General features: G+C 35.0%; 1 protein-coding gene across 1 annotated transcript in view; it reads left to right on the top strand.

Moving 5' to 3' along the window:
* Window positions 1-13,513, top strand: part of LOC147070077 (solute carrier family 23 member 2) — a 42,193-nt gene extending 28,680 nt beyond the window's left edge. Inside the window, exons 11-13 of the mRNA XM_085949462.1 lie at window positions 7,626-7,847; window positions 9,147-9,282; window positions 11,756-13,513. Of these exons, the coding sequence (XP_085805588.1) occupies window positions 7,626-7,847; window positions 9,147-9,282; window positions 11,756-11,843 (446 nt within the window). The 3' untranslated portion in view covers window positions 11,844-13,513. The remainder of the gene's footprint in view (window positions 1-7,625; window positions 7,848-9,146; window positions 9,283-11,755) is intronic.
* The last annotated feature ends 5,951 nt before the right edge of the window (window positions 13,514-19,464 follow it).

Here is a 19,464-nt window from a genome sequence, read left to right as displayed (position 1 = left end):
AACATTATATTATTATATGGGTACGTTATAATGACCAAAGTAAATCCTCTGTGATGCCCAGATTTTTTTTTTATCGCGTCGCTATTTCTTGTACGTTGTCGGCTATTGTTGGCCTGCTTCATTCAGCTGTATGAGAAAGCCGATTCCTTGCCCCTCTTTTAATTTAATACCTCTATGTGTATATCTTAACTAATGACTCTTAATACTCTCTTAAGCGCTTTTAAAATTTGTCCCAATTAAGTATGGCGCCTTTAGCATAGTGGCATATGTACATGGGCGCGAAGCTCGAGAGATGCGTTCGATTCCTGCGGGGTGTCTTATTTTTTCAAAAAGATTTTTTCTATTGGTTATAATATATTTTCTCAGAAGTGTTTTCAAAATTTTGTATGTTCAAATAATTAGAATGTCACATTTTTAAATCTTGTGAATTATTCGTTGAATAAAAAAATAGTTTATTAAATATTATAATATAGTTCTTCAGATCCCTTAATAAATAAAACATATAATAAGTAGCAAATATAATCGTTGTGTTAAATTCCAAGCTAATGCATAATTTATATCTCTTGTGAACGATAAAGGTGTTATTAAAGTACAAGATTTAATGTATACCTTTCAAGTGTGAAAAAATCCAACGCAACTTTCTTTGAGGCTTTAATCTTAGATCCGAGAGATTTCTTTATGTTCTGATTCTACGGCTTTTTTTACTAGGACTGGCAACAAAATTAAGGTACGTATAAATGTTTAATAAAAATCTAGCCTTTGGATGTACATACGTACAGTGTTTAATTAAACAAATATATTAATATATTATGGTTCTATCAAAGTCTGATAGCAAAACAATAAAAAGTCTTACAGATTCGGCGTCTACGTCAATCTCACAAACTAATTGCTTTTGTAATTTTGAATTTATATTCAGTCGTTATTCAATGAAGGTGAAATTTAGAATATATACAAAATATAATATTTTTCGTTTTCGCGTGTATTGTTGAGAACCGTGATTCATATCAAATGTCCTAGTTGTGTCTCTTCTTCAATCCACACAGTCCATCGTACTTTTGGGTCTAGGACGATTTGGCGCCGGGAAATCTGGACGCCACGCAATTCGAAAAGAAATATACGTTAGGTACTTATACGTACCTTTAAAAATATATTTAGTAATATTATTTATATTTAAATTATTATATTACGATTTAATAGTTGGTGAAAATTTAAATATGCACTCGTAAATAATGATTTAATCGTCCATATGTTTAAGTTCCAACAACGAAAAAAGAGTTTTTATTTTTATATAAAGCCTTAGGCATGGTAATTCTCAATCCGCAATAAAAAAACATTATGTTAAGAGTGAAATGAATTAAAACTACGAAGTAGTAGATAGAAACTGATTAAAATTCATCGTCTACGTTCTGTTTACGTGTCTACGACAATGCGGCGTCCAATTGTCCTGGCGTCCAGTTGTCCCATTCCCGTATTTTTATGTCCCTTAGGAGGAAGGCAAAGGAAACAGGTAGTTTGGGTTGACAGGAACCTGGTGTGGTTTGATGGTGTTATTTTTCCTTCGTTTCCTTACCAAAGACTGGATTTCTGTGCATCTCCTGAGTAGCATTCACAGCTGTTACATTTAGACCGTCGTCTTGAAGGTAATTGTCAAGTGATTTACCTTCAAGGATGTATTTAGACTAGATGGAGAGAATATAATCGGGAAACAATAAGCTTTCACGAAAGTTAAAACATTAAAGATTATTCAACGAAAATGCGAGTACATATACAGCGGACAAGAAATACGCGTTACAAAGATTTCAAAATAATATACGAAGGGCGCAAAGTGCGTGTCCCATTAATACATTTTTGGTGATATCATTTTAATTAGTTTATTGACGTCTTGTATGACGTGATATCCGGCGTAGGTCTATAGTTCTTTGACCGCCTGATGTCCCACACTTGTGTTTATCAAATTAGAGTAATTCTGTAGGTATTGCATCATATTACATGGCTATTCTTTATTAACCCTTACTAATATGCAAAGTTTGGTAGGTATAACATACTCTGTAATTTGGAAGGTTGTATCTCAGTACACATAGTTGAGGGTATTTAGATAATCGAAGCATCCTTCACTTAGTCGGACCATCGTGTAGGCAACTTTCGTCTTTCGGGTCGATCCTTAATGTCTCCGATGTACTGACGATGAACCTTTCCAAATTATTATTTTCTCAAAAAAGAAGGCAACAAAAAAAAAGCTGCGGAACACTTTGGATGAACGTACAAAACAGATTAATAAATATAATTCCGGTAGGCTATATCCCAATACACTGCATTTTGACGCAGGGGTTTGAATGTGAGAGTGTCCTACAAAAATGAACCACATATTATAGATTTGCAATAGTGTGTGTTATATATCAATATTGAATGTGCATCGGTGCATAACACGAGAGCAGTTGTCGGAACGAAATGCAAGCGTTTTATTGACACCTGTTTAAGTTTATCTCATATTCTTCCACACTCAAGATCGGTTACCTGTTTCTCCACACTCGTTAGGTATTTTTTATATATTACCATTATTTCTGAGTTCCCTGGATGGACGTTTTAGAGATCCGTTCTTTTAAGTTTATTTATTTCTTATATAACATAGTGTATGTATATATTTTTTAGCTTAACTCATTCGCTGCTGAATATATAATGATTTTTTAATTAGCACCTTTAAAATGCACGTTAATTACATCGATCGGCCGCCTGGTCATTACGCGCATGTGCGTCTTCAGCGTCCAAAGTATTAAAGAACAAGACCACCCACCCGGGCATTGAAATATATTAGATTCGACAGTGTTCGATAAATTTCCGAAAATATTAACATAGTTATCGAATTATATAAAACTAAGTGTGTTCGGTTTATTGTTATTATCGCGTAGGTATCTATCCACCTCAGACGGTTAAATTATTTTTTTTCCACGAGATGGACCGATAATTTTGCTGATTGCATGAACCGAAACGGCGCTCCGGTGCGCTCTGGTCCATTTTGAGCCCTGAGATTCGAATAACTTGCTGTAACTTGTTTTCTAATTTTTTTTATAAGTATATTTTCTCATGTGCTTTAAGCTACCAATCCTTGTTAACTTGTTAATAAAAAATGAAAACCAGAAATTATACTGTTAATGTAGGCAATGTTTTAAAAATCAAGTTGTATACAACTGGTTGCATAAAAGGTTCAGTTGAATAAGATTCCTTTTGTGTTCTCACTGCTACTCAGTTCTCGGATGGTTGCTCTGCCCCACATTCTTGTTGCCATGATTCCATATTTAAACATAATAATTAATTATCGCATCTACCTTAAGATGGCCTAGTTGGTAGAGCGCCTATATCTGAAGCTCGCGGGTTCGAACCAGTGACTCCATATCGGCTTTTCAATGTGCATTTGATTCAGTGCTATGGTTGGATGAATAAAAAATTACAACCATTATTCGTAAAAAGAAGTATGTTAATATAACCTCTACTCTATAGTTGTTTATTCATTTAATGGGATACTAGTTGTAGGTAGTTGTTTAATTTTTGATATGTAGATACATAATTGATTAACAGACAGAACTGTTTATAATGGCTATTTATTGTATATGTACACTGTATTACATTCTGATGATGTATATATTAGATGATATTAATTTAGTTATCTATGTTAGTTTAGTATTTAATAGTTTTTAGCCATTATCGGACAAATAGAATATGCAAGGAACGACTAGTTAATTGAGAGGTTAATTTTAAACTGCTTGATTAAAAGGTTTGATATCGACTGATTAATATGATGCTTGATTGACAATTACTTAATTATTATCGTCTGAGATCGTTGGTTATAATACCTGAGTGGTTCACAAGCATAGTAAACCAAGTCCATTCTGGTTATTTTTGGGTAAGTTAGGTTCAAACATAATATTTGAGTATTTCTAAATCTGTAAGGGTGTGATTGCAATTCTGAAGTGTTATTTAGAGTACATTTAAATTATTGTGTAAGGGAAATTATACCCTTACAGAATAAGAAATACTCAAAAATTATGTTTGAACCTAGATTACTCAAAAATACCAGAATGGACTTGGTTCACTATGCTCATATGTTGATAGATGTTACTATAACTCTGTGAAAGCTAATAATAAAGGTAGGGTATTATCTACTATCATCTGCGGCAGATCCAATAAAATAATTATTACAGAACTAGCTAATATCGTATTTTCCCCAAACTTGGATGCCAACATTTTCCTTGATGTTTCCGTTTGAAAATAATGTTCTGGCATGTAAATGCGCTTCTGATAATTTAATAAAACTATAATACCGGAATTAATGTAGTTAATATAAAGCACGATTTTTTACAGAATAGTGCAGCTTCATTATTACTGTTTTTGTGGTATAGTGTGGTCACCTTAGTTCTGTGGAAGCACTAGAATGCTGTTGAGAGTAAATAACACTGTGGAATGGGAAATCCCCTATCGCTTCTGCAAGAGACCTCATTCTCTTGCGGCCCGTCAACGGCAACCAGCTTTGTTCGCAAACTTCATAACAGACCGTTTCCTAGTATGTATAATACCTAGTTCTCTGCAATATTTTGATCCTCTCTACTCACTATTAGAGTTGATAGGTACAACATGAGAAAATGTTCCATTATTTGAAATGAAATTCTTTGACTTTTTTTTTTATTAAAAGCAGCTTAGAGTTTTCTATTGATTCTATATTTTTAAAACTTGTGTTCATATTAATAACTACGGCATCTTCTTATATGTCCACCGACATCAAAAATAATATAGGTAAAATAACATAATAATTATCACTGTTGGAATTTTACAGTTTAGTTTGATTTATATAATATCATATTTTCGTTTGTTAACATTAGTAAAAGGTGTCATATAATTATTATAGGTAACGATAGATACGATTTTAATAACTGCATTATTAAATATGGGCAAATCTTATAATTCTACAGTTGCAGTAGTTGCACCATGGTTACAGCTAAAGCGATTTGCAGTTATAGCAGCGCTCGAAATGGAAAAATTTACGAACCGGAGCGCTTGATAATTTTACGAAAATATTAACACTGTTACTTATCTAATTCTATACATATATGTATTTAAAAAAACCATTGTGTTAGATTTTTTTATAATATGACATATCTCGCTCAGACTGTCAAATTAATATTTACACGAGACGGAGCGATAATTTTGGGGATTGTATGAACCCGAACGGCGCTCCGGTGCGTTCCGGTCCATTTCGAGCCCTGAGTTATAGTTGTATTGTTTTTGAAACATGGATTCTACACATCAATGCCAATAAACTTACGAATCGCCAATGATGCCACTCTAGAATGATTTATCTCCATCTGAGTTGTTTATGCAATATAATCGTGTTTTATGAGAATCTGCCAATGTAACCTATGTTAATACCTATGTTATTACCTATCTATGTTAATGTATCCCGTCGTTGTTATTGGGAGTTCAAAGGGGCCTGTAAACGAGCAACTTTTTACGGCAATTGTGTTGCCGTTAATGGTTCCCCAAACCACGAAAATAGTAATCTACGCTGACGAAACTTTCGATTTAATACCCATGCTTTCTGACAGATGGTTGATCGATAAATCTAATATCGAACACAATCGAAAATATCGCAATAATTCCTTGATAAATCTATATCCTTCTCGCTCTGCTCCATATGTGCGTCTCTGTTTGACCTGCATTCGGCAACCTCATCCCTAGCAACAACAAAAACATTGTAGTGACCAGATTCGACAGTAAATTATTATACTTTTTCAATACAATTTTACAATATTACGGTGTTATTATTATTGTCAATCCACACAACGTACAATGAATAAATGGGCATACGGTGGGGTAGTGGAGCTTATTCATGAGATTTATTTACGTCCTGAGCTGAACGTGAAAGCCAAACTATATAATGAATAAAAAAAAATATGAAAAGGCCAACTGTCACAACAACGTGAGCAATTGAAGAGTTGAATACCCTGCATAATTATATGCATTTAACTCCTGTATGAGTCTCCAGTTGCCAAAAATCGAGGAGTGATTGGTAGTACCTATTGTGGTAATCGGTCTTGCTTTCTTCATAAGTGTATGTATTTTTTTTTTCTTTGCACTAATTATTATATTAATTTAACAAATACCTACCTACTGAAAGTCAATTTTTGACATTGTTGTAAAGTTTTTAAATAGATAATTCTTCTTCTTCCACCATGTCGCTTCCCAACGTTGGGACATAGGGCAAGCACAAGTTGGCGCCACTTCCCTCGGTCCATCGCCAACTCTTGCGCCTCCCGCCATGTCAGACCTGCAGCACGTAGGTCGCTTTTGTAGCACCGCTGCAGGGTGATGGAGGGCCGGTCACGGCGACGGAACCCTTGATGCTGTGCCACAAGGGTACGGAGTGCCGCACTTTTTGGCGGCATCCGGAATACGTGTCCCAGCCACGTAAAACGTCTCTTAGTGATAACTTCAATCACCGAAGGCTGTTGTGTCTGCTCACGAACTCGGGTGTTTGTAACGCGGTCGTACCAATGTATCCCTAAGATTCGGCGGAGACATCGATTCTCAAAGCTCAAAAGCCGAGACTCTCGAAGCTTACTAAGATGCCATGTCTCACAGCCATACAGGAGCACAGGTAGCACGCACGCGTTAAACAAACGACATTTCAATAACTAATTCCTCGTTTACATTACTTATTGTGTCACGTTTGTTTAAATAGGACCCGACCCAAATCCTTCTTTTATTTTGGATTTTTATGTGAATATTTAACACGAGATATGGTACTTTAACATTGTTGTCGGGCGTTGCTGCTTTATCTCAAGTCACGTGTACGCACAAAATACACCGGCCTCACATGCCCGACACTGATGTCGGGTCATAAATTGCCCAGCAATTGGGAAATGGTTCCACCATTTATTGGCAATAGTATCGGCAATCTGCAATTTTAGTTGCTCGTTTACGGGCCATTATAATTTAATTTCGTTAACTGTATTTTATAAAAGTAATTTTTAATTGTTAAATTTATACGCTTATAAGTACGTTGACGTGATGGAAAACTACCTGGAGTTTTCTGTTATCATTAAATTCTTCTAGTGGCTTTCTTCATAGAAATCTCTTCTAGTGGCTTTCTGTTCAGTGGAATAAAACCAGGGTGGAGGTTATTATGTAACGTGCAATAATTAAATTGTTTAAAAATATGAACTCAACTTTATAAAAAAGTTACACAATTTATTTTACCATATTTAACAGACTATAAGAAACTATATTATTAGTATTACTTACATTCGCAGCCTATTACGCTCCATTCTCGGAGCATAAGGTTATCAGAAGGTTACGCAGTTTCCATTGGACCGGCTCTATAACACGCACCCCTCACTGCGTCAATATTAGATCGCTCGTTGTAGCATTGTTGGAGGATTATCTGAGAGTGAAGGGTCGTGGAAAAATTACCGTGGTCAGTATTACATTATTTGCGATGAAATAATGTATAATTATCCGTATATATGGTATTTATTAATTTTCTATGTTATCATCACGGTGTATAGGTATTTAATAGATTTTTGAAGAATATAAGAGTATAACTCTTGTAATTTTATATATTTCTTTTCCTTAAGGTTTGTCCGCCCTCCAGTACGTGAATCTAAACAACGCCAGGAACCTCTATATCATTGGTTTCTCCATGTTCTTCCCGCTCGTCTTGAGTAAGTGGATGGAAGCGAATCCTGGAGCCATAAACACAGGAGTAGAGATTCTGGACGCAGTTCTTGGAGTGCTACTTTCCACGTCCATTCTCCTGGGAGGAGTTATAGGGTGCTTCCTTGACAACTTGGTTCCAGGTATGCATATATTTAATGTCCAACGTTAAAACAAAAAAACACAAAAAAGTGTAAAGTACTTCGTAATAACTTAGGGTTGAGACACACATGGTGCTGCAAGGTCGCGCCGCGTCGACTACTATACATATTAGATACTAGGTCAGTTTTGTATTTCCGGATGTGCATTTCATTGCCTATGCAACTATTGATTCGCCGTGTGTCTTGGGACTTGGAAATGTTCTCTCGCTATAGGCGGCTGGCAATTGAAAATATTCAACCAATAAAAAAATAGGGCATGAGACACACAGTAAAATTAATAAGTGTCTAAACATATTGGATATGGCTTAAAAACTAAAACCGTTTGCCATTTTCCAAGATAGTCGTAGTAGGTAGTTTCCAATGTAGTAGATTCATGTGGCAATGCAGACGACTCGTTTAGGTGTTATAGCGCCTGTACACTTGGATGGATTTACTTGCAGCAATAGTGTGTATTTTAAACTATCGCGATAATAATTGTTTACAAGTAAAAGTGCTGACAGTCTCCCAATATCATTCTTCAAGAGTAAGCGAGGCGCGATGTTGTCCTTTTATAGTACTATTTGACAGGTCATGAAAATCGGTTAACCTCAAAATGAGTCTTTGTGTAGTGTAGTTCATATTTTACCGGCAGGTTTGCCACTAGCGTTCTACTGCGCAGGCGCAGATATCGAACAAAGCTAACGGTCGCGTGTAAATTTAGAATCTTCCGATTTTTTTGATTCAGGCATGCAATCTTGCAACTTGCATGTGCACGTATACGTACATTTTATTGTTATGGCTGTGATAATACGTACTGTCAGCAGTAAATCCATGCACGTGTAAACGGGGTATTACTTTCAAATGACACTAGCACCGCTCCAAAGAGATTTCGTCGTGGCCGCAATACCAGAAGAATTTGTCTCTACGAGTGTTGATTTTTATAACACTATGTACCTATACGGCAAAACCTCCTCTTTAGGAAAATTATTTATAGGTAAAACTCTAATATGACCTAACCCTAACAATAACTGGAGCATCAGTATATTAAAAAATAAATGGTGTAGGTACCTATCTCAAATAATTTGTTACTTATTTTACAAAGTCAAATAGATAATCGTTGAAAATTCCATTCGCCATGAATGCTTCATTCGGACAATTTTCCTTCGTACAAATCTACCTAAAGCCCATTTGCAATGGTATAATAATTGTTGTTTAATATTTTCATCTCGTATTTTTGTCTGTCATAAATCCGTTTACACAATTGAGGCATGAAACATTTTTCAAAATGAATTTCGTGGACAGGTACGGCAGAGGACAGGGGCTTGGAGGCGTGGGGCCGCGAAATATCCTTGGGCGGTCCTGGCGACGGCCGACAAGAAGGAACCGAGCGACAAAGTGATACCTACGACTTTCCGTTTGGGATGAATTATATCAACAGGTAAAAAACAATGTTATTTTTATAGTTTGCTGTTATTCTACATTGTATTATATTATTATATAAATATAATTTATTACAGGTTAACCATAGGTTCTTTATTTTAAGGCGTAGTTCTTTTAGAGTTTTTTTTAATCATAAACTCACTCAGAGACAGTGACGTCCCGTAGGGGTAAGCAGATTGAGCGTCGCTTAGGGGCTGCAGTTACTCAAAGGGTGGCAAATCGAGGAGAATCATATATGGAAATAGCTACATAAACTTAGTAATAACGAAAATATTTTCCATTAAAAAAATCAGCTCACAGGTTGGAAACAAAGTGTATTAATTAACATAAAAGGTTTAACAGGACTGTAATTTTTTTGTCGAGTTCACGATGTCTAGTTTACTTCCGTTGCCCTTCGACGTCCATGGTGACAAAAAATGACACCGTGTACGGATGATACAAAATACTGTATAAAAAAATGGGGTTACATTTTGGCGCTGCCCAGGGCGGCATTTTGTCTAGGGACGTCACTGCTCAGAGAACAAATAATAAATAGAATCTCGATAGGCTATATTCAATACGCTACATTTTGATGCAGGGTTTTGAATGTGTAAGTGTCCTACGAAAATGAAACACGCATTATGTATGTAATACACCAATATTAAATTAGCGTCAATGCATAAACCGAGAGCAGTTGTCAGTATGACGTATTCTTGACATGTGTTTAAGTTTATCTCGGATTCTTCCTTACTCGAGATCGGTTACGTGCTACTCCTTATCTGTTAGGTATTTCAGTTCCCATTATTTCTGAGTTTCCTGAGCTCACTGTAATCATTTATTATACGTTTTACTGAAGTGAAATAATTTAACCTCGAACTTGCGTAGATTGCAAATTATTCTAGTGCGCACGAATTAGACATGGCGAATTTAATTATTGTTATTGTTTCTATTAATTCCGACTGTTTTCTTAACTTTCTTCTTTAAGCACTACGGTGCATGGTTACATCATCAGTCCCGTGCGGCTCCGTCTCGGGACGGAATGAGCACTTAAAATCACTTCTTTCAAACACGTTTAAAGCATCATGGAAAGCGGCCGTGCATATCCACGGCTGTGCATATATGACGGGTGGTGGTGGGAACTTTAACGTAGTTGTTTTTTCTCTTATCCAATTGTATTGCTCTACTTGCATGAAGCCTATTGCATAGTTTACTCTCGTTTGTTCCAATTACGTCATATTTTACCTCAAAACTATCGAACATCACGCTTATGTGGTATTTTTATAGACGCATTTTCAATGTCGTACTGAGGGCGAATGCTGAGAGTCTCGTGAACGGCCAAATAGACGAATGAGTCTATCATAAGCGAACTCCACAATTGACACAGACTCCTCCCGGTTTACCTGCGTCGGACTCTCCAATTTTTTGCCGTATAGCCCGCAAAAAAATATGACAACTTGGGGAGTAACTCGTGGTATTTAGTCAGGTCAAGGTTCAGAGAGGATGGACCAAATCGAGAGTGCCACAGATTTTCCGCTGATACAGGCACTGCGTGTCGCTGAATACCGAGAGGAGTGAACCCAAGTCATGAAGAAGGCTATCATACGGTCTAATAATCCGGGTAACTCCTCAGTCTTGAGGGCCTGACTAAGAAGAAGAAGTAGAATTTGTTTTGCAATTTTAAATATAGAATTTCAGTAGAATCCTATATTAACAAGCCACTTGTACGAGGAATAGTTTTTAGCCATTTATCTAATAGTCTTAATCCAGGGGTTCACAGAGTGTGTCCCGCGTGACTTTTTGATGTGTCCCGCGAGATTTATGTTAAATCTGTAGGTATATCGAATATTGAAAATTACATTTAAAATTAAAGTTATTATTATTATTATTATTCTCTGGCAAGAATGAATGAACACTATTTAATATATACTATACGGATGTGCGAAGTGAGGGGGTGGCTTCTTTATTTGGAAGTACCTATATATGTGAAAAAACATTTTCTACAATGAGCATCAATAAATCAAACTCAAGATCAAAATCAATAGACAACCATCGCATTTGTTTTGCGTATTCACACCACAAAATTTGAGCCTAGATTACAGGATTTAATTTCAAACAAACAATTGCATATATCACATGGTGAAAAAAATTAAATATAATTTTTTTGTATATTAATAAGAGTAATAATAATGTATATTTAGTTAAAAATACAATGAAATATATTTTTATTTTTTTGCCTTATGTTTTTTAAAAACAGAAAATATTTACAAAAGAATGGCCCGCCAAATATTTTTGATTTCAAAATTGTCCCTTTGACGAAAATGTTTGTGAACCCCTGCCCTAATCCATAGATACTGGAGGAAAAACCACATGCATTTTTGTTGAAATCGTGACCCAAGGCTTCGAGCTTATTTATACGATGACATCCGCTCTAACAACTAAGCCAGCGTATGTTAACTTATAATTATTGATAATGATTTATTTTTATTTTTCAGATCGAAGTGGACATCTTACATCCCCTTTATGCCAACTTATGTCCCCGGGCAACTGACCAAAAAGATATTTCGACTTAAAAAGCTCTAAACCACATAGGATTTGTATATTTGGCTCAAAAACGAGTAACTCACACCAGCCGACACAGCGGGATTGTGTTTTTCTGATGAAAATGGGACATATCCCACTGGGGAATCTACTACAGTGAACGTAATACATTATTTGGGACGAACGACATTTCAAAATTCGCTGGACGAAGATAAAGTAAAAGCATACATAAGAGGCGACTGCTATATTATAATAATTGTTGGTAATTAGATTAATCATATTAAGGGTCTTATGCATAGATGTACAATCTAATCATTTAAATATGTCGGTTTATTCACTAGTCAACTTATTTTTGGATAAATATAAAATAAAGTATCTAACGAATAACGTTAAACAGATGAACAATGAAACAAAACTGACAGGTACTGTCAAATAATTACGTTTTTATAAACAGAAATAATAAAAAGCAAAATAATAATTTGTAAGCATCAATAAATTGCAATTTAGAAGAAATCTTTATTTAGCTACGTATTTTTTTCGACTTATACGAGGTATAAATGAGAACTCTGCCATTCTGGGCAGTGTTGACCTGTGTGTTCCTGATAACTATCTTAGAAATAGAGACCATCAGTTGTTTATTCTCCCAAGGTGCAGAACCAACCTGCCACTGGTAATGCCAATTGGGAGGGCGATAACTATGTTCAACGAAATTGCTTCGGGCGTTGATATATTCCACCTACGTGAGAATGAGTTTAGGTGGACGTTGTTTTATAAATTCTTAAAATAGGGTCTGCTTAACTCATCCGGTTTACTTCCTTGTACCTATCTAATTTATCTATCGCCTTTTTTATGTAATACTGTTTTATATAGCTTTGTTTCTAAATGTCATGCTGTGAACGTCTTAAACTTATAATTTGTAATGTCCACAATATGTTAAAAAAAAAAATTGAAATTGAAAATCGAAAATCGAGGCAGAATTTTGTAAATAATAAATAAAAATTATGCACGGAATATACTGATAAAGTTACCTTTAAATTACTTATTTAAAGTTCATATTAACTATTCGTTTATAGTTATTTAATATATCGATACACCAGTTCAATAGGGGAACAACTCATAAAACCTTGTTCCGAGATAATGGCGTTTGAATTTTTTTGCAGTAATTCTTATTTTAATTTTAAAGCCTTGATTTCGATGAAAGTGTATATTTTTTTGTATTTGATTTAGTGGAATTCATCAATGCACAATGAAATTGTACATTTTAATAACGAAGTAACAAATAAATTTGATTATAAAATGGAATTACTAATAATTTTTTTTTGCTGAATTATAAAGAAAAGATTTTTCTACATCAAATGGCATTCTTAACTCAAAACCTTTATATTTTGAGTTGTTCCCCTATTGAACTGGTGTATCGATATATATATATATATATCGTGCAGTTATCATTCTTTTACCATTGTATGTCATTTTATAAATAATATAATAATTTACGGAAAGTCGTAATTTAAATAATGACAACACTAATAGTCTTCTAATCGCGGGAAATTGCCATATTATTATTGGCCACTGTTTTAGTGTTTTGTTTAACTGTCACGTTCATCATTACATAGCTTTCCGACATCATAAATGTATCTTTGAATAATTATGTAATTAGTACAGAAAAAATACGAACTGATTAGTGATTTGTATATACATACTACTTATTTATTATAACTTGTTTTATTCCATATCTTTCCTTCCCTACCCTTCTCCGGAGAGATTTAATGTTAGTATCTAATTGTATAATATGTTACTATGTCGAAAAAATGGCCATTTGTAAAAAGGAATTTCATTTTACTATTGATAAGTAATTATACATTGCATAAGTTTTATTTTTTAGATTGATTGCTGGTCTGGCGTGTCTGTTGCAAATTTCTTCCAATAATAATTACAAATAGAAATATCATACACCCAACATTCGCAATAAATTATTAAATATACATAAATCGTGGGCACTTAAATAAAAATAATTGGACACGCTTATCGTAGCAATTATAATAAATTATGACGCTCTGACTCTATTGAACTCACATTGACCCATCTGATATAATATTAATTTCAGGAACAGATACATGGAAACATAATTATATTATGAACCGCTCAAATGCAAAGTTACAAAATAATATAACAAAAATAAAATTGTTTATTGCATGGATACTATTACAATTCCATTATATAAAGTGTAAATACGTTGCTTTGATATTGACGATTGATATAAATGTTGTTTTCTTTAGAAGAAAAATAAACTAAAACAAATTATATAGAGTGCCCCATATTAAGATGCTTATCTATTTAAGGGTTATTCTATGGGTGTATTTTGAGCAAAACGATGTGAGTGTTTTCATCCCTTTCCGGCACCCATTGACTTAAAGGGTGTCATCATCATCATCACCATCATCACCATCGAGCCGGGGTCGATTCACTGCTGGATGAAGGCCTCCTCTAGCTCACGTCAACTCTTCTCGGTCCTTAGCTCTTTGCTGCCACGTACATTATGAGTTCATCTATCCAGCGGGTTTCAGGGCGTCCCTGTGAGCGTTTAGTGCCCCTTGGGTACCACTGTATGACGGCATTTGTCCAGCGGTTGTCCACTCGCCGAGTGACATTTCCAGCCCATTGCCATGTCATCTACTTGGCGACCTCAATCATATAGCGTACGCTTGTCTACTTCCTTGGGGTGCAAATGTGTAACACATCCTGCTCTGATGTAATTATGTGAAATAATTAATATATTTTGAAATAAACATCGAAAAACAATCTGTCATTCGGAGGTCAAGGTATAAAGCCATGACCTATTCTGGGTCAGAACTGTTATCGAAGTCAAGCCTATCAGGTACCATTAGCGAGGGTGCTCCCTAAAGACGTGCTCCTTTCAATGATGTACTCGTACTTTGTTTTTGAAAGTTTATTTTATTGTAGCTATACAATTGTTTATGTTTTTTATCTTCGTCTCTCTTGTGAGAGTAATATTTGTTATAATGTGAATTTCATGTTGTGAACGTCCTGAATTGTAGTTATGTCCACAATGTTTTGTTTTCGTAAATAAATAAATGATGAGGAGCTGTACACACTTTATGGGAGGTGAAAAGAGCACGTGGCATATGACAATGCTAAGAGTGCATACAATGCCGCAGAATATACCAGCAAGGCGTGCTATACACGCGACCTCCAATTGCAAGAGAAATTGAGATGGCTGGACTGCACCACAGGAAATATAAGAATACTCGGTCAAAGCAAATGGAGAGTGGAGGCGCAGGAAGTGGAGGCCAAAACCAAGTATTGTAGTCCCATAGATAATGAGATATTTAACAGGATTTTTAACAGCATGTTTGATTATTAACTATTTCGCTCAATTCATTGAGTGCATTATTTAAAAAGGAAACATACGAAGATACTGAATAATACCTCTATAATCTTCTTTACATCGTATCTTTCAAAGCTAAAAAAATGTTTTTATTGGAGATCTTCTTGAGCTTTTAAGCTTAGTAAAGCTCGCAGTTTTAAACACGAAATTGTAAAACGAATATGGCAGCAATCGACAAAAATCAATGTGTTTGCCGTATGTATATGATTTGTCTTCACCCTAGTCGCAGGATTCGAACCCGTAATCAACCGAGTCATATATGCTTACCACAGCTTCACATGTAGTACTAAAACTGTATTTTTTTTATAATTACATCGTGGCAGGAGAGCTTCTTAACTTTTGTTTTTATTTTTGATGATACGTTTGTTGAATTTGTAAAACAGCGTAAAGGTCAAAAGTCTTCAAGCGAAAATGAACTGAAAGTCATTAGTCACCCGACAGTTTGACAAATTTGTGAAATATTGTCGTTTAATTGTTTCCCCGCACTTTTGTTAGGTACTTACGATATGCCTAAAAGGGTCCTCAACAATGCAAATTAATAATGTTTTACCACCACTGAGTGATTGCTACATTAAAAGAATATTATTATGTAATCAATCATTCTATTATATGTATAATGTTATATTATATTTTAGAGTAATTGGGTAGGTATGTACTAAATATTATAGGTATACGTAATAGTCAAAGGAACACATCATCGGAAGACTGAAAGCTTTTGCGATATGGCTGAATTGGCGTACGGTGAGGATATCCAAGGCTATTCACATTAACAATGAGGAGTTTTTCTCTTCTATTTTTAGTTGTTTCCTAATGTCTAAGGATCGTGAGCACTCTGAAATTCAATCTTCTCCTGAGTGACTAATATTATACTGCTTTCCGTAAAAGCTTGACCATACATTCTTTTTTTATATTTACTAATTATTTACCTAGCTAACGAGGTTAGATCTTGTGACCTGCCTAAAGAAAGCGCGTCAACACTGCTTGTCCCATGGCAGGTGTGGTGTGTAGTTCAGTAATATTTTTACGAGTTAATAATTACAGATAATCGTAAACATGGGCGTAAAATGAGTAGCGTAAAAATAAACTTTCGCTGTAAAATACTCCGCTTACGAAGAGAACAAAAGATTGTTTGCATTGTTACGACCATAAATAAACAGTCATGGACCACCCGATAAGTTTATTTATTCCCTTAAAAATATATCCAATCCCAGATATATTATGAAGGAGTCAATTTACCTTCTTCGCAAATATAAATACATCATAAAGCTGTCATCTCCACGTTGAAGCTGTGCGATGTGGTGCCGATGGCACTGTCGGTTCCATGAATAAACAGAACATGATAAAACAGGACATGAATAAACAAAACGGTGACAAAACAGAACATGAAAAAACAGAACAGTGACAAAACAGAACACCGATAAATAGAACTATGACCTTTCAGGAAAATATAACATTTACTATTGAAATTGTCGTATCTATATAGGTATGTTGTGTATAATTTTAATAACACAGGTTTTCAAAACGCAGTAAAAAAAAATCAAAATATATAGTTTCAGCATTACTGATCGCTGGAAAGCCTCAATAAAACGGGACTCAACTCGGTGTTGCCGGCAAGTTAGGTATATCTTGTTTTAATCAATCTAATATGTTCAAAATGCTTGAGTGAAGAAGGAGAAGAAGAAAGGATACGGTGTACGTATGTCTGAAAATATAGCAAATAGTGAATTATGGCAGGAAAAATTGACTTTGTAAATTATATCGAATATATTAATTTTGTGTGCTTATTTTGTTTATCAATTCTTACAATATAAAGTCGACACTTCAATGGTTATAGCTGATATTCTTAGCAAATTTGTCTGTTATTGTTGATCAAAATGAGTTTATATAATGACAAAATAAACAGAGAAATTGGAAACCGAAAGAGAGAGAGGGACCATGTTTTAAGTTGAGTATTTTTGCTTATACTTATACACAATACGTTTATAAGAGTACACACCATAATTATTATGATTGTATCGGCAGAGATTTTCAATAAGAATTATTCAATTAATATGACAAGTAGAATTTATTTTCATATTCATCATTTGTTGACTGTCTTACAGTGGCGAATGATGCCTGTCGAAGGAACGTAGGTTATGGGGTTACATGTAAATTGTACATAATACAACATTTCGCCGATGACCGTGTACCTACTATACGCTCTATAAGTCTATACCACCGAGATGAAAAAAATACGCGTTGTTCGTGGAGCATTGCAGAATAAAATAACCTAACCTAATCTAACCTAACAAATAACCCAGTATATCGACTATTTTCAAAATTTGTTTTCCGCTGGCTTCTTGTAAACCGACAAGAACCGTGTTTTATTTAGACATGAATTTTATCTCAGTACTAGACGACCCAAAGAGGCTGGACGGCCTTTAAATATACGACCATATATTTTCGATACGATATTTCACGGTAAAGTGTGATACGGTGAACTGCATACGTACAAATGTCCGGACGCGAAGTTGTGGTAAGTAACTGAAAAACAGCCCTAGGACAGCTATATTTATGGGGGAAATGAAACATCTCTTCGCGACGTATGTAGGTACGGGCACTCGATGGAGGACGATCAGATAATACTCCATACCGTGATAGTCTCACTATAGAGTCGAAGCTTAGACGTTATAAAAACACTGGAAGCTTCAGAGAAGTGATTGCATGAAGATCGATCACATTACAAATTTAAATATTTCAAGGTGAGCCACGACAAATGGAAAAAAAATATCACCCCCAGAAAAGCTGCATATTTCAGCCATATTTTCCGCAATGAGAAGTATAATTTATTCCAACTGGGAAGGTCGAAGGCAACAGAAGCGTAGACAGAATGAAATTCTCTTGGCTGTGGAGTGACTTAATGTTAACAGGATAGAGGGGAAATGTGTCGCTAGATTTCAAAATCAGCCAAGTCCACCTTTAGGTATTTTTGACTTTTTTGTGAATTGCTGAAGAACTATTGCTTTCTAACATTTCTGCATTATCAAAATATGGAACTTATTAATTTTAAATATTCTATACTCGAGATAATATAAACTTGCACCCTTGTGACTGTGTACTTGAGAAAACAAAAAGCTGTTTTTCTCCTATTCATCTATTATGGACTTGGCTGATTTTGAAATCTAGCTACACTATTGCAAGTTGGTCGCCAACTTTCCATCATCAAAAGAAGAAAAATAAAGAATGCCAAAATCCATACGGTTGGCATCAAGAAAAATAAAAACAGATTAAAAAAAAATAATGAATTTAACGTAAAAACAGAATAGGCCGCGGGGGATAGATATTAATTAGATACCTTTTCAACAATACAAAATGTTTACAAAACTTCATCATGGCGTATTGAAATGTGTGCAGGGTAGGTTTTTGAACCCCTGCTGAATCCGCGGTGGGGGTCAAGGGGTGAACACGTACTCACTTTTTCGCAGAGAAATGAAGTGGGGGAAACGGTGCCCTCGCTCACACCCCGTGAAAATATGAAAACACCCTCCCTGCACTGGAAAATACATACCGCCATTTTATGCAAAGGTCTATCCACATTATATCACTGTACTAATATTATATTATGTATCTCACATTACGTTGCAGCCACGTTGACCTACTGGCAGACTAGCTGTCACTGTATAAAATATGAAACCCTAAAAAATGCATGTTGTGTGTTATATCCAGTGTAAGGAAATGACCCAATGGGTTGGGCGAAGGGCTAACAAATACTATTCGTAGAAAGTCTGGTAACATAATCTCTCCTCTGTGGAGGTCCATATCGACTGTGTTTAGGGAAAAGGGCGTAACCCTCGATTTTTCTAAAAGTGCTTTTATTATATATTAACAGTGTATACAACTAAATACACGATCATTAAAAATGAAGTAAGCCACAAATGCCGATTTATTATCTAAATTCAGGTTTTAATTGAGCTATAATTAAGTTTTAATTTAAAGAAAAAAGCATTTACCCTCAATTTTATCGATTTTTCTGTAATAATGTCTTTAATTATTAGTAGATCGAAAAGATATTAAACCAAATCATCAATCATCATGCACCCAATGTCTGGGCTTATTTTTTTTTATTAATATTGAACCAAAATCATTCAAAAAACATTTTTTGCTTATCCTGTAAAATTTGATCTGTGTGGGATACGCCCTTTTTCCTAAACACGGTCGATATGCTTCGATTGGGAGCGAAAGTGGTAGTTTACTTTTAATCTGTATCGTATTTCGGCA

Source organism: Rhyacophila brunnea, unplaced genomic scaffold (assembly GCF_057557595.1).
Source record: "Rhyacophila brunnea isolate RB1 unplaced genomic scaffold, BYU_Rbru_1.0 scaffold_22, whole genome shotgun sequence".
Taxonomy (NCBI): Eukaryota; Metazoa; Arthropoda; class Insecta; order Trichoptera; family Rhyacophilidae; genus Rhyacophila; species Rhyacophila brunnea.
The sequence above is the reverse complement of the archived record's forward strand: the minus strand, read 5'-3'. Positions and strand labels throughout refer to the sequence as shown.